The sequence below is a fragment of the Lepeophtheirus salmonis genome, unplaced genomic scaffold (assembly GCF_016086655.4).
Source record: "Lepeophtheirus salmonis unplaced genomic scaffold, UVic_Lsal_1.4 unplaced_contig_3987_pilon, whole genome shotgun sequence".
NCBI classification, from domain to species: domain Eukaryota; kingdom Metazoa; phylum Arthropoda; class Copepoda; order Siphonostomatoida; family Caligidae; genus Lepeophtheirus; species Lepeophtheirus salmonis.
The window spans coordinates 1-16,061 of record NW_027294112.1 but is presented as its reverse complement, the minus strand read 5'-3'; the positions used below and the strand labels follow the sequence as shown (position 1 = coordinate 16,061).

Genomic DNA, 16,061 nt, shown 5'->3' with positions numbered 1-16,061 from the left:
ATGTCAGAATCAACTGTTAAAAAGTTAAAAATTAGGAATTACAATGAAGATTTTATCTGGTTTGGCTTTGTATCTGTAGACTCAAAACCTAAGTGCCTAGAATGTTGTGCCACCTTGACAAATGATTCCATGAAGAAAGTCAACCTGGAGGACCACCAGAAATCAAAGTATCCATTGTCTGTTGGTAAAAATAGGACTTTCTTTGGGGAATGAAAAGAAGGGTACTATTTTACTTTGTAAATAACACCAATAGTGTAATAGCAAAGACACTCAAACCTAGTTATTTGGTCTCTGAAATTATTGCCAAGATTGGACCACCTCAGGCTTATGGTGAGAAGCTTGTCAAGCCTGCTTTGCTACCTTGTGTAAATGAAGTTCTAGGAAAACATGCTACATCTACGCTGAGTCAAATTCCCCCTTTCAAATGACACTATTACAAGACGATAGGATGAAATGTCTAATTTTGTTGAGAACAAGATAGTGGAAATTCTGAAAAAATAGACAAAGTTTTCTATCCAAGTTGATGAGAGCACAATTCACAATGAAGCTATCCATCTCATCTTATTTGATGCTCCTAAAACAAAGGTGACCACTTGTATACTGCATTACAATTTCCTTGATTTGGTAATTTACGCTTTTATTTATTCAAATGATAGATTAAAAAAAACACCTAGAAATTTGTTGGAAGTTTGAGATTAAAACTATTTGGCTGGGGACTTTTTAAGTGCGATTATCTGATTTCTAAATGAAAATATTTAAGATAATGATTGAAATTATCAAAACTCAAAAAGGTGGCAAAAAAACTTCTACACGAAGGATAATCATATCTACTTGATAAATTAAAATTGGCATATTGTATTGGAAATGTGGGAAGAGGCAAACGTTTAAAGGACCATCAACTACTATCAACGAAGTTATCAAAATAACACAGTAATCATACAGATCATATAGAAAATCATGTTAAAAAAGTAAAAGAAAAAATAAATATACTATCTTCAAGTTAATCATATGTCCCTTCAAATATTGTGAATCAATGCACATGTAAGTTATGCTTAGATATGGTTGTAAAATTTTCTAACCAATAATCTTTGAAAAGAACGTATAAAAGAGTTCGCATATCCATATTATCCCAAGAAGATTAAAATCAGACCACCCAGGGTGAGCCTGTTTTTTGTTTGATAATGAGAATATAAGAATTTATCCAACCGAGAGCAACCTAGAAATTTTGAAATCATATAAGAGATGAAGTGAATCCTAGTAAAGAAAAACTGTTAAAGAAAATAATCATTGGGCAAGTTTCAACAGAAATGTATCTACGACAAATTCAAAAATGACAGTACTCGAACAGAAAATCTCAAAGTATAAAAATTTTAATAAGCAATTATGTAATATATTTAATAGATATAAAAATGTGGATACTTTAGAATATGTGCGTTGCATTAGTCAGAATTTATAATTTTACATTTCCTAAGAAAATAATATGTATTAACGTTATAACTATTAATTTTTGTGATATAAATTGGGGCGTGGAGAGGGGCCCTAAAAAGTAATTTAATTACTAGTGGTCGGTTTCACCTCATTTTGAGGGGCGGCAGTACCCGAAATAGTCCCAAATTTCGAGGTATAAATGGGAGTTTTTGAGGATTTCTTACTGTTCGTTTATGTAGGGGGGGTGGGTAAATATCTCAGACTAGACATGTCTGGAGTGAAATGTCGTAGAAACAGTTTTTTATATTTTGAAATGTAATATTTTCCGCTAAAATTTTGTCTATTCGACGTTTTATCCATTCGGCATTTTGTCTGTCAACGTTTTGACCTACTTTCAAAATTATATATACCCAACCAATCAAAAATTAACTAGTATTAATTACCATTTCAATTTTTGAGGGATATGGCGGAGAAGGGCAGAAAGATGAAAAATTCAATTTTCGAAAAACAATTTACCAAAAATTACACATTTAATAAATGGAACATCCTTTGAAGTTTCAATAATTACATTATTCTTATCAAAAATATGCTATGTATTTACATATCAGGAACATGAGTAAATATGCAATAAATTGTATTTATATTTGTTTTATTTATGATATTAGAAAAGAAAAAAAAACTTCTTATCATCATCACATTCTGCATAAATAGGGAAAAAAAAAAAAAATTACGCAAATATGAGCACATTAATATCCGTGATAATAATTGCAACTGAAACATTATTGGAGGAGAGAATGAGCGAGGCATACGTTTAAATGTATATATTTTGGAACTACCTTTCTTTCTTTTACTGGTTTTATTTTGGATGAATATTGGTATACAACTGTAAGACATTGTATAAGACCTGATGGTGGGGCCGGAATTCGTGTTGGAACTCATATCATTTAAAATGGGGCAGATATACCATATATACAAAACCGAAAGAGTGCCAAAATTCATATAAGATCAACGGGGAGACTTTGCTTGGACCAAATTGGAGAGTCTTTTAGAATTAAAGGAATATGTACCATCCATTGGCTTACCATCACGCACTATACTAAAAATACATCTCTGGTATATTATGTAATATTTATTACGAGCCAAAATTCACAAATTGTGACAAAAATATTTTGAAGAATTACTTTTTGAAAAATGATATAACAACGTGCCTCCCTCAATATCCTCATGTCATATTTGAAAATTTGAAGTAAACGTATGCTAACTAGTCTTGTGTCTTTTTATTGTTGTAAACTGTTAATTATTATTTAGAGAATAGTTATTAACTATTATATATATTAAATTGAAAATCTTGTCACTGACATAGTATAAAATGACACGAATTCTAAACAAAGGCCCTTGATTGACAAAAAAGTAATATACAAATCTAAATCCAAAGTAAAATACATCACATTTGGTTTATTTCAAAAAGCGATTAATGCTTTGTAACTTTGAAAGACTGCATCTAAGTCATTTATGTGTATTTTTAAATAAATTTTTTTGGATAGGGGATGCACGTCTACAATATATTAAAAATAAGTTATGTAATAAACGTGAAATACTCATATGAAAAACATAAACGAACAATAAGATCATTTTTTTCTTATTTATCTTAAATATAGAGTTCAATCTAATCCAAATATGAAGCCTTGAATAAGGTATTTTATCTTGTGATTTTGACTATTCTCTTACTGATATATACCATATATATATTAGTAACTATTTGAAAAAAAACACACACACACATGGAAAACCATATTTTCTCAAGGATCACTACTTTCATATTCCTTGGGTTTATTTGGTAATACAGACCAAATAATAGGAAGGATTATGAAATTTATGCTCACTTGATAACAATGGAAATGACAAATTAGAACTTTCACTTCCAAAATAAAACCAAATAAATCAATAAGATACAGAAATAAAATATAGGAGAACTCATAAATAGGGAAATCAAATTTTGAAGAATATCATTTATGCTCAAATTTTTTATTCTTTTTCCTATCAATAATAAAACAATCATATTATTATTTTATTACATTCTAAGGATTGTATTCAATCAAAAAATTATCACTATCTTAATTTTTTTCTGTAAAGATCCTAGATGTTTTCCCGAGTAATATTCCATTATGTTGACAAGCACTTGAGTTGCTTAGAAGAGGATTTCCGACTCCATAAGTTTAGAAATTAGAAGAGACATTAAGATATTCAATCAAAATCACATATATACTTTTTAACACCTTCTCACTTCACAGTTGTCAATAACTATTTAAAATTTGTTATAGCAGCACAGAATCCACTTGATATACAAAAATATTGATATAAAGATTAAAAAACCCCGACAAAATTATCAATAAAATAAAATAAAAAAATGCTTATTTGATGTTCCCGAATAGAAGCTAAAATGAACACAAAAAGACCAAAGTAGAATAAAAATGACCTCAAAATTGACTTCTTTCTTTTGAGCATGAAAAAAATAAGCATAATTATACTTTTGTTGGTTTTTCTAATCCAATTCTCATTCTTTAATTGTCACAATCAATGCTTACTACATTAAATGCAAATAGAGGGAACTCTTATCGTCCAGGTCCGAACAAAACAAGATTCGTCACCTCTGCCAAAGGTTCGCTTACAGGCCCCAGGCAACTATTAGGAAACGTATTACAGATCCTACGTTTCCAAGATTCCTTGGAGATCTCTCCAAAAGAATGCCACTGTAATTAAACAATCTGTTGATATTTGTGTTCTATGTCATCGAAAACAAAAAGTCTTATTGCCCCTTTAATCAATAAAACCAAGGATAAAGGGTTGACTAAGGTAGTGAGGATGGCTTCCAAATAACTATTTAAATGGTAATCTCTGGAAATGTTTAAATCACTATTGTCTGAAATTGTACATAAATAAATGAAATCTTTACTGGAAAAATGTCCCCGCCCCCTCCGGATCAAAAAAATACTTCTTTCGTCGCATTGTATGCATTAATTACAAAAACTGATAGCACCACATCTACAACGGTAGAATGTCGATAATATTGATGCATTATATATGGAGCTATTAAGAGCTCAATACTCTTGTTGTTAGAAAATTAATTTGAATTTGTTAGTTTTTTTGTAATAACTTTATTAAAGAAAAATGATAAATTCATTATTCAATAACCATTCCAGTTATTTCTTGAATAAGGTCGAGATGTGATGTGATACGTGCATATCCATTGATACCTCCATCACATTCACCATTAGTGCTCCATTGGTTGATGCCAATTTGCATATACTTTCCATCTTCCATTTCGTAGTTAAGAGGGCCACCGCTGTCACCAAAACAAATAGATTTTCCTGGGTTTGCATCAGTACAGATAATATTTTCTGGCCAACCACATTGCATAACTTTTACACCTTTAGCATAGTATAATTCGGGGTAATTTACTTTATCAGAACCATTGGCACCCCATCCTGTTATGGTCGTTGATTCTCCAACAAAGGTCTCGTTAGCATCTGCACGTGTTGGTATGCAAACGGGTCTGACATATTCATTGAATTCCAAGGGGCTCTCCAATTTGATTAAGGCAAAGTCTCCACTTGATGATACGTGAATTTCGGAACTCTTTCGGTTTTGTCTATTTGGTTCATCTGCCCCATTTGCAATGCTATGAACCCCAACAAGAACTGAGGCAACACCATCAGTTTTCACACAATGTTTAGCAGTGATGATCCAACTTTCATCCAAAATAGAACCAGTACAAGAACCAAAGGTATATATAGAAGCTAGCCATGGAAACTGATGCCTTGCTGCTTCCTGTCCTCCAACGATTTTCGAATCCACTAAAGGGTTGTTTTCCAATCCACAAATATCTGGATATTTAGGATTAGCCAAAGCAGATGCAATAATAGCCAAGTATACTAATGTTCTCATGGTTCTCATGGTAAACTGATTCGATAGAACATTTGATTTCAATTTTCTTAGCATATTTATATAAATTGGACTAATGATAAAAACATTATTATCTATTAATATAAATAAAAGGAGATTTTAACTAATTAAATATTGATCTAATTTATCTTAAGGTAAATGAATAGCAAGTCTTTACCTTATTGTATGACGTAAATTTCTTCTAAAAATAATCAGAAATAAAGAGTCAATACAACTGCAGTTCAGTTTTCTTGCTTATATCTATTTACATCATTACATAATTTCAGACCTAAACGCAAACGTAAAATTGAAAAAAATTCCAAAGAAAAATAACATAACTTTGAGATCCAACCTTAAAAAATATCATGAAAAAACAAAACATTATTTTTAGCACATTAATACATTTAGATTCACTTCATTTTTGGAATCATCATGCTTACAAAAGTCAAGTACTAAATTTGAAGAGGTCATCTTTTTGGATAAACAAGAAATAATACCGTCCTTTAATTAAAATTTAAGCAACACTGAAAATTTTGGTCCCAAAATGGGTATATATCCTATGAACAACTTAAAATGTATACGCTGAAATTTGGGATACTTTATCTACTCATAAATTTCCTTGTTGATTTGAATGGTTCTTCTAGAAACTCCGAATCTGCAGAAGTTACGCCCTCCTACATATATTAAAGCATATATGTATCCTCCACATTTAATTTAAGGCTTAAAAGGAAGTAATTTGTAATTCATAGTTGCATTACAAATTGTAATATAAATTATCAAACAAGAATATTTCACCTTTTTATAAGGAGTTTGAACCGACTTCTTTCTAAACTTTCTAATTAATTTAATTAAATTTCTATCATTTCTCTCGGACTAGTTACCAAATTAATGGTTCCATGAATGTGTATTGATTTTCCATCATAAAAAAGAATTTATTATCATATATTTAAAACCAATGTGTTATTGGTCTATCAATAATTAATTGCTTCCTTTTGTATTGAAATAATGTCGAAAATATGCAGAATCTTGTATAAGAAAGTAAAGATTGTCAAAATCCGTGCGAGCAATCAGTTAAAAAAAGTATATGTTGGTAACCTTCCAAGATGTTAGTACTTTTTTTCTAAAAAATACCCGGTTCAAATTCATTTTAATAAGAAAAAATATTTATTTAATATAAGTTACTACATCCAAATTGAATTTAAATACTATAAATTAATAATCAATTACAAAAGACTTTAAGTAAAGGAAGACCTTGAACTATATGTGGAAGATAAATATTAGCTATAATATATGTATACTAGATACCTCATAGAAAAATGTAAGTGCTAAGAATGTATCATTGAGAAAAATTGAGAGAATTGTTTTGGTAAATAGTTGCGATCATTGTTCCAAGTATGGTATACTCTTAGCCTAAGACATCTGAATACTAACAGTAATCATTGAGAAAAATTTGAAGGATCACACAAAAAAAAAAAAATTGAAAATATCAAGTTTTATGAAAGTAATTTTAAGTCTCCTGGTGACTCTGTTTTGCCTTTTGAATTTTATAAAAGGGTTTGTGAGGAACTGGCCCCCATACTGAAAGCACTATATCGAAAAGATTTTTACAATTTCCCCTCAAGTTTGTCTACATGATCTCAAAACTCTTAAGAAAGTCACACTTTTCTGTTGACTTGCCAAGCAAAAATAATTACAAATTGAACGTGGATGTCTCCAAGGAAGTCCTTTGAGTCCAACTGTGTTCCTTATTGCAGTTAATGGTCTTAACAAAAAAAATACCTTCTTCTGAAATAATAAAAGGAATGAGTTCAGAACCAGGAAAAATTAAGACTCAGCTATATACAGACGACTTAAGCATCTTTCTCACAGGTACTTTAACCGAAATAAATTGATGTCTTCCTGTTAATCATGAATACTAACTCTGGTCACTAAATAAATAAAGATAAAACATAAGTGTCACAATTTTTGAAGTCGTAAAAAAAGCAAATTAATTTTGTATCTCAATCATTGATAATATTACTTCCTCATTCGAACAGAATGAAAAAATCCTCATCTCAACATTGTTAAAGTCATTCAAACTATTTGCAAACTTTATTCAATTATATCTTCATTGATATAGTTTTCATATTTTGACTTGGAAAAAGTAAAAACATTAAAAATACTGAAGCACTTGAACTCATTACAAGAAGGTGAATAACTTCTTTCATAGGAATTTTCAAATTTGCTCTACAAATTTTAAATTAACTGATATGATCCAACTAGTCCAATAATTTTATATTATGCAAAAATTATTAATAGTTTACAATAAGATATGTACCATTTAAAATGATAGTGTAAAACTATTTAAATTGATCAATTTAGATATGAGCTAAAAAGCTTATGTTTTTATTATGCTTCGACTTTAATAATACAATTTTTAAAAGCTAAAATATATATTTAAAACTTCTTGTTGGTCGTTATGGAATAATAAATATTTTAGATTTCTAGATTTTTACTTATTTCAAGGCGAATAGTTTTTGGAAAGCTGTTCAATCCCAGTTTTTATTTCAATTCAGATAAAGATTTTAAATTATAAATTTTCTTCCGGCTTTAACTTAATTATAGACATATTTTGAAGATTGAATGACGAAAATAAATCTTTTTTAAACAAAATGTGTTTTATAAGTTTGTCCGAGCATATATATTCAATACGGTCCTAGGAAAACTACAATGGGGAAAATTGCCAGTGAAAAATTACCAGTTAGGAAAATGCCCTTATTTGTTCAAACTTTATAAAGAACACATTATAAATTCATTTAATATTATGTATGACAAATATCTAAACATATTTATATGTTCCATCCCTCGAAGGAGTACATTCAAGTTTGAGTAATATTATTGCAATACAATTTCATTGCATTCAAATTGAATCCAATCGATAAGGGGGGGGATAAAGGACCCCTTAAAATATGGTTGAATACTCTTCGGTTGGCTAATGTCCCAGGGGTAGTGTGGGATTGTTAGAAACCACTGCCAATTCATCCAATACATCCAAGAAACCCCTTTAACACCACAAACTAGGTCAAACCCCTCCCAGGTTGGTCAGGGTACTTGAGGGTGCCCCTGGATCATTAAATGCTTCGAATGACCTTTGTGCATTCTTAAATATATTTGCGGCATGGAACACGTTTCCCTCAACATATTTTCATCTTTTATGTAGTAGTATCCTAGAATGTATCTGACTCCCACTTTAAAAATTGTAACAGCGTCAATTTAAGAATATGTTAAGTGAAAGTAATCCCCAACAATTCCTTAGTTAAAAGAATTTGAGGCCTTCTTCTGTTGCTTTTGTATGAGAGGTTTCGAGATACAATAAAGGTATAGATGTGCTGAGAGATGCAATTAAAACCACAAGGTAAAAAAAGTGATTTCATAAGGCCACCTCACTAACACAAAAAAAGTTACTTTGTATTTTTTTTCAGTTACGATTTCTCCCTATCAGTGTTCTGAATATTGATTGGTTGAATTCGAAAAACAATTATGATCAAATAATAACTCCACTGTTGTGAAGAATCATGATTTTTTTTTCCTGTTTTTAAAAGGAAAGGTTGCAAGATACAAGCATGGTAACAATTTGCTAATGATTTGAACAACGTCGTTATATTGTATCAAACAACTTTTCGTTTGAAAAAAAAGGCCAAAATAGTTGGTAGTTAACCAATTCTTCACAACCATCGATAACCAATAGTTGTTTGGAAATTGTTTACTCTAAACTGGAGTTAATTTTAACTTAACCAATCAGATTAGGGGGGGGTAGAAACATCGGCAGCAGACAACAAGATACATTGTAAATGCTTTTGTTTACAGGTAACGTCGTATATTATGGAATAGACATTTAGTTAGGGAAAAGATGGAAATTTTTGTTTAAGCATTATGGATTCAGGTTCAAAGGGTCCTCCTCTTCAGCCTTTTGTGATGTTCTCTCTCGTATGGGTGTTTGTTTTTGATTTCATGGATAAATATGAGGCTCTATTTACTAATATTGTAATCAAGTGAAATGAATTCAATGCACATATATTTATTTATTTGAAAATCCACGGTATAAATAATATTCTATAATCTAAACACTAATAAAATGTATTAAAAATATGTTATCACATCGTTGTACAATTTTAACTATAACAATAGAAAGAATAAGATATTTTCTCTAATTATATTACTTTTCTCGACCATAATCAAGTAATATATATTTTAGACTGTACTAAAATGACAAAATACGAATTTGGTGGAGCAGGATATTTTTTTATTTTTCATTTTATTCACTTTAACAAGGTAATAACTTTTCATCCGTATTAATAAATGAGAAATAGTAATAAGAAGAAACAAATTAAAATATATGCGCGTAATACACGGTATAAGTGAGTTAATTTACTTGTCTTTAGGACTATAATACTCATACGTGAGGCAAATTTGAAAAGATATACTTATATTCTTCAATACTTTATATTATCCTGTATGTCGATTCAATATGATAATTTTAAAGGATAAATATGAAAAAATCATTTTCTCCGATATTTGATAGATTTTCAAATCAAAACACGTCCCTAAAAGAACCTTTTTTTTTTTTGGACGATAATTATGTTCTTGTTAAGGTGAATAAATGTAAAAATATATATATATATTAGTGTTGAAACTTAAGTTATTTTTCTAGAACTATTTTTTTCGGTCTAACATTAAAGACCAATTACACTCTATGGACCGATTTTTTTTTTGGTCTCAATTTATGGAGCAATTTTTTTCCGTGTCATTTATTATGAGAGACGAATTTTTTTCTAATCAACTGTCATTCATTTTTTTTCAAAAAAATCTCAAAAGTACACAATAAGTTCTTTAACAAATGAACTGTATACATATTAGAGACGGCAGGATCAAAATCAATCCGACCTATCTCTGTTTAAACTTTGTTGGTGTGTGGCAAGATCATTCTGAGTATGTTCTACTATATTTACTATCCATCTCTAAGCGAGAATATAGACAATTCAAGATATCAAAAATAAGAGACATATAAGATCGAAGTGATTTGGGAGATATCAGTATACGGCTAAACAGTTCACGTAATTTCAATCGGGATAATAATACAATTATGAATATCCAGACTTGTTGATCGGAGTTTTTTCTGATCGGCAATAAATTGCGATAGGGCGATATTATATCGCAGTATCGCAATTGTTCCTGCTCTTTATATTGCTATATTGCAATTTATACAAAATTACGTACCAGGTAATTTTGTAAGTGCTGTGTCCTTGAGACTGGTCTATGTTTTGAGACTCCTTTTTTATGGGTTTGATATAGTATCGGTCTTGGTATTGAGTCTAACACACTCAGTCTTGATTTTCGTCTAGAAACTTTATAACCTCGGGCTTGACTTGTTTTTGATCCTTATATATATCGTGGGAACTGATTTTGGCCGAAATCAGTTAAATAAAAATTTTTGCCACACAAATACTGAAGAGTAATTTCTTCACTAAACGTCCCAAAAAGATGGTACGGCCAAACAGGAAATGGAAAGATACCAGAGGGCCAAAAATGTATACAATGTCGTGCTTCCAGGAGTGCCAGTAAAGAGTGTTTGTTCTTCAAGGTCAAATATATCCTGAGGACCAAAATATAACACTAGACAGAGGCTGAGAGACAACAAATTGGAGAAGCAGCTCATGTTAATGTCAAATAAAGAGCTCGAAGAGAAATGATTTCTTTGAATATTTAATTATACGTCTATTTTTAGTTTTTTCTTTAATATTATAATTCAAAATAATAATAATATTTTGTACATAAATAGACTTGAAAAAGGAGTGTAAATCGATAATTTAAGTTGAAAAAATATATATATGTATAGGTTTAAAGGAATTGTTTGTTTGAGTTTGATTGCAAATAAATTCTGAGTTCCCAATATATGACGTTTTCTTTAACTATGATGCAATTTATGACGTCAGAAAAAAAGCTCTATAGAGCAAAGATATATTTTTGATAGAGAGGGCATTTTATTTGATGCTCCCATTTTGGCATCTAATAGTCTCAAACATTCATGGAAAAAAGGTTTTAATTTTATAAAACTTTGTGCTTTAGGCCCTCTAAATAAATCAAAAACGATGCTTACTTCTATGATAAGCTTCTACCGAAAGCATTATTTATTTTATGTACATTGAAAGGTCTATGAGCTATATATATATGTATGAATGTACATAATGTATTGGTTGATTATAATGTTCCAAAGAACAGATTGCTCTAATAATAGTTATCTTTTCATTATGTGTATGTCTTTTAAGAATATACATAATATGTAAACACTTCGTTTTAATATTAGAATCATGTCTACTGGAAATTTGGGGAAGAAGTATACACATATACTGGGAGTACTCTAGAGCGCTCCCTTACTTAGTCATCCCTTGCACATCTATTCTCTTAATTGAATGGTATTAAAAAACGGATTACCCTCCTGAGAAGGACTTAAATGAAGTAATATACAAAGCGACTGTCATTAGAAGCAATGTAGCGAGCGAGTAGTTGAAAGAATATGGAAAGATAAGTAATAAGTAAACACGTTGCTTACCACATTCAAACAAATGCAATGCTACAAATGCCTTAACTATGGCCACGTAAGAATTAAATGGTCTGCCCTTAATAAAACAACATTAAAAGAATATGAAACTGAATTTAGAAGGAGATTGGACCTCCTATAAAAATTGAATGTGTTATAGATTTTGATCGTTTAGAGGAAGAAGAATCCATTGGCGTAGCAAGAGAGAAAACAAACGCCGCCCGTTTGGTCTAAAGTGACGAAGACCAAAAGAAGAAGTGCACCCACTATCTGGTGGAAGATTGTCACCGAATGAAAATTAAAAGGAGAAGAATAAAAAAATAATTCGACTCAAATAAAGGGCACACATAGAGGGACTGAAAGTTCTACTTTACCAATCTCACCTACTGCCGACCAAAAGATTGAAACTGGCAACACAAAAAATACTTAACTCAGGGACGACTGGAAAATGGTACTATGGAAGAACCCACAATTCCTAACCAAGAAACCTAAAATTACAAAGAAAAACGTAGATAGACCCTTCTCATCTCCTCAGGAGAACTTTATAGATAGAACATAAAGACCAAACAATACTCCTAAAAATAAAATGATATGAATTGTCAGACAGAATATTTTCTGAATCGAACGAAGTTTTGAATGTAATTAAGACCTTGGGTTATTATTGGTATAGATTGGTAGTTTTTTGGGAAAGTTCAATCATTGGTAGTTTCATTGCCTTAGATCCTGATGAACTACTCAACTTTAACCCACCCCTTAGAACTGTCGATCAGTACTGTAAAGAATATGCCCTAACTTCAAAAGGCGAGATGAAAAGATTTTAAGGAAACATTGCAGATTGGATTATTCACACAAGGGTCACTTCGTCCTGCTAATTTCCTACAACAAGACCCGCCAGTCCCCTTCTTTATAGGAATTGTTACAGTGGAAAGGAAAGAAATTATTACAGAAAAACAAAACAAATCAACAACAAGCTTGTTGGTGGCACAGCGCTGGAAGAAACTTAAAATGGAAGAAGAAGCAATCTATCTAAGAACAATGCCCTCAAACCCCTTTACAGCATGGTCACAGAAGTGGTTTCGTACAGGCTGGCGACATCCTCGATATATACCAACAAGCCAAATAAAACAGACCTTGCATATTTTTTCTGTAAAGAAGCAGTGAAGTCCACGTTCCACCGTTGATTGGTAGAATTAGTATTAGCTCCATTAAGCTGTTTACAATTCTGAACAACTATTGAATAGTAATTCCGCAGTTGGGAGAATTGGCTAATTTTAAACTTTTTTCTTTTTGGTTGAGCGCTACAATACGACCAGGGTAATGTATCTGTTTTTTGTAAATGTTGTTCCGCGCACTAATAAAGATAAATAGAGATACTTCGTTCAATATAGCAAAGATGTCCGAAAAGATAATAATGAGGTTTTTTTTTATATATTTTAAATCAAAATCCATAATCATTCACAAAAAAATCCAAATATTAAATTTTTGGGAAAAAATCCATTATCCATAGCTATTTACCAAAAATTATTTTTTTTTGGAAAAAGACTTACAAATCCACCGTTGACAAAAATTTTTTTTGAAAAAAAATGTATATTTTAAAGTTTTTGCTCGGCTGCATAATTTGCCTGAATTATAAAGTTTTTTTATAAAAATCAAAAATTCATTAATTTGGCCCACCCTCTGCAGGTGCCCCTGTAAAGAATTAAGCAATATTATGTTTTTTTTTAGGATCCAAACAATGCCTTGGGTTTCTATTAAGATCTTTAAAAATATCAAGTACTCTAAGCTGGTTGGTTTGCCGGATTTTTTTTTTTTGGGCCATTCAAGAACCAGTTTCGCGCACACGCTTCACAAATTTATCCACAAAGGCGCTTTATTTCTACCAACGTAATTTTCTTGCAGTTTTTTTTGAAGACTCTCCATTTTGAAGTAAGTCTTCAGTATTTCCCAATTATCTTCGAGCGTATAATTAACCATTTCGTAAGCCGGATACCTTTACAAAATATTAGACACCATGAAAATGCTACTACAGCTGTCAGACGTCAAAAAAGGGGTAGTTCAAAATGCAACCGCTAGATGGGCCACCCGTTGCAATTTTCACCTTACCTAGATGATTCGGAAATAATGATCAATGAGTAAATAATATAGGTTTGCGTTCAAAGACGGAATTTTGGATCTACCGAATTTATACAAAGTGATTGATGGAAATTATGGCAGTTTTCAAATGTAATTTCAATTTCAAAAAACTTGAGGTACAGATTTTTAAATTTTCGTCAAACCCTCCTAGTAAACAATTTTTTCTCAAATTGATTATGGTCTTCACTTGACATCTAAAAACTGTATACCTATTGCAGATAGTCTCTTCGCTCATGGCCTCCCAGTGCTCATTAAAAAAGGCCTTCAGTTAGGGATGCATCTACGTGCGTCCAGAACATGAAGTTAATCAGATTCAAGTCAGAGCTGTAGGGGGACACATCGACTTGGCACAGAAGTCCACCCTGCTTACTTTTTATTCTCACTACTGGCAAGTTGCTGCTTGCCAAAGTAGACTGTGTTTCTGGACACCTTGAGCTGGTCATAAATCTCAGTGCGAGTTTTTCTCGCCCAGAAAAGTGCAAAGATCCCAATGTCTCTTTTTGTACTCATCTTTACCGTAAAAGTGGAGTAACATGTAGCCTAGAAAAATAACAAAAACTCCGTAGTTTCTAACACCATTTCTAGCTTTGTAATTGGTTCATGGAATATTGAATTATAAGAGTTAACAGGAGTTTCATAATTTCCCAGGCAACACCTGGTATGTGGGCATAAATAATGTTCCTACTTTACACTAAAATCCCCCTTGCATAACTCCTCTCTTATAAAATATCAAAAGCCACAATAATTTGAATCAATAAACATGGTGATAAGGACAAAACATAGTTATTATTTATTGAAAGAAAACATTTGATAAGATTTCAATGCCCCTTCTTCCGACGCTCTTGACTACCCACTATGGATGGGAGCAAGTACATTGGTTCTTGGATTATTGTGTCCTTAAGTCATATTATTTTGAAATTATAATTTTTCTTAAGTATTCAAGCAACAAGAGTACTTGGTTGAAAAAGTAGTTTTTATGAATATTTAAGTAAGTTTTCGATAAAAAGATTTCACTTATTTGGTTTCAAATGTTTTACAAACAATAAATATTTTCATCAATTGTAATATGTACATGTACCGGTTGGTCAAAGAAATCTGAACATTTACTAATTCAATAATCAATTAAGTTGGGGTGATTAAATTAATTCAACTTTCGATAAATTAAAGACTTAGCAATTAGTTACAAAAGCCTGGACTTTATAAGTCTTACATGTCGAGAAAATGACAATTACACGTCATCAACAAATTTTCATAAAAACACTCCTAGCAGTTGGGAGTCTCCAGGACCACAGTCTACGCCATCAGTAAGTCCAAAATGTTGGTGAGAAAAAGGACCTATCAAAATACAAACAGGACGCAGAGGATTAAAAAAAAAAAAAAAACAGGTCAGTCCAATCCCCTGATGTCTGTAGGGGTCCATGCATGAAATGTTGGGTTTTATAACAGAATGTCTGAAACCTATCAAAAAATTGGGTGGAAAAGAGCATTGTGAGGATGAAGAGGCCACTCTTGATACCAGCATTTAGAGAAACCCATCTCCTCCGTTGTATGACTCTTTTGAACTCTTTTTGACACTTTTAGCCACCCTACAGACCTCATACAAACAAAGTGTTTTATTACTCACTTCTCTGAACATCAAAAACCCTTTAAAAAGCAAATTTTTATAATATTCCTAACAATAATAAAAAAATGCACCAAAACCCCAACCGCTGTCTTTTCCCTTACTATCAAGACCCCTAGTTTTTCTATTTAAACAATGACTAAGAGGGTTCTGTTAAAGTATGAGAAACTTTTTTCTTTTTTTTTTGGTAATTGTCCCCCTTGCAGCTTCTCCACCACCAAAAGTTTCAGTTGTTTTTAAATAATATAATATATGTCATACAGCTGAGAAATTTGAATTAACTTGATCAAATGTGAGCATATCAGGATTACAACAGCAACAAGTAATGTTCCAATTATTCAAATTGACATATGAATCAAA

At 31.2% G+C, this 16,061-nt stretch overlaps 2 protein-coding genes across 2 annotated transcripts; one reads left to right on the top strand and one right to left on the bottom strand.

Annotated features, from left to right (window-relative positions):
- Nucleotides 1-428, top strand: LOC121131288 (protein FAM200B-like). The gene is made up of 2 exons (XM_040726783.1): nt 1-184; nt 262-428. The coding sequence occupies exons 1-2, from the start codon at nt 1-3 to the stop codon at nt 426-428; spliced, it is 351 nt and encodes a 116-aa protein (XP_040582717.1).
- Nucleotides 429-4,559: 4,131 nt separating this feature from the next.
- Nucleotides 4,560-5,373, bottom strand: LOC121131289 (brachyurin-like). The gene has a single exon (XM_040726784.2). The coding sequence runs from the start codon at nt 5,371-5,373 to the stop codon at nt 4,609-4,611; it is 765 nt and encodes a 254-aa protein (XP_040582718.1). The 3' UTR covers nt 4,560-4,608.
- Nucleotides 5,374-16,061: the final 10,688 nt, after the last annotated feature.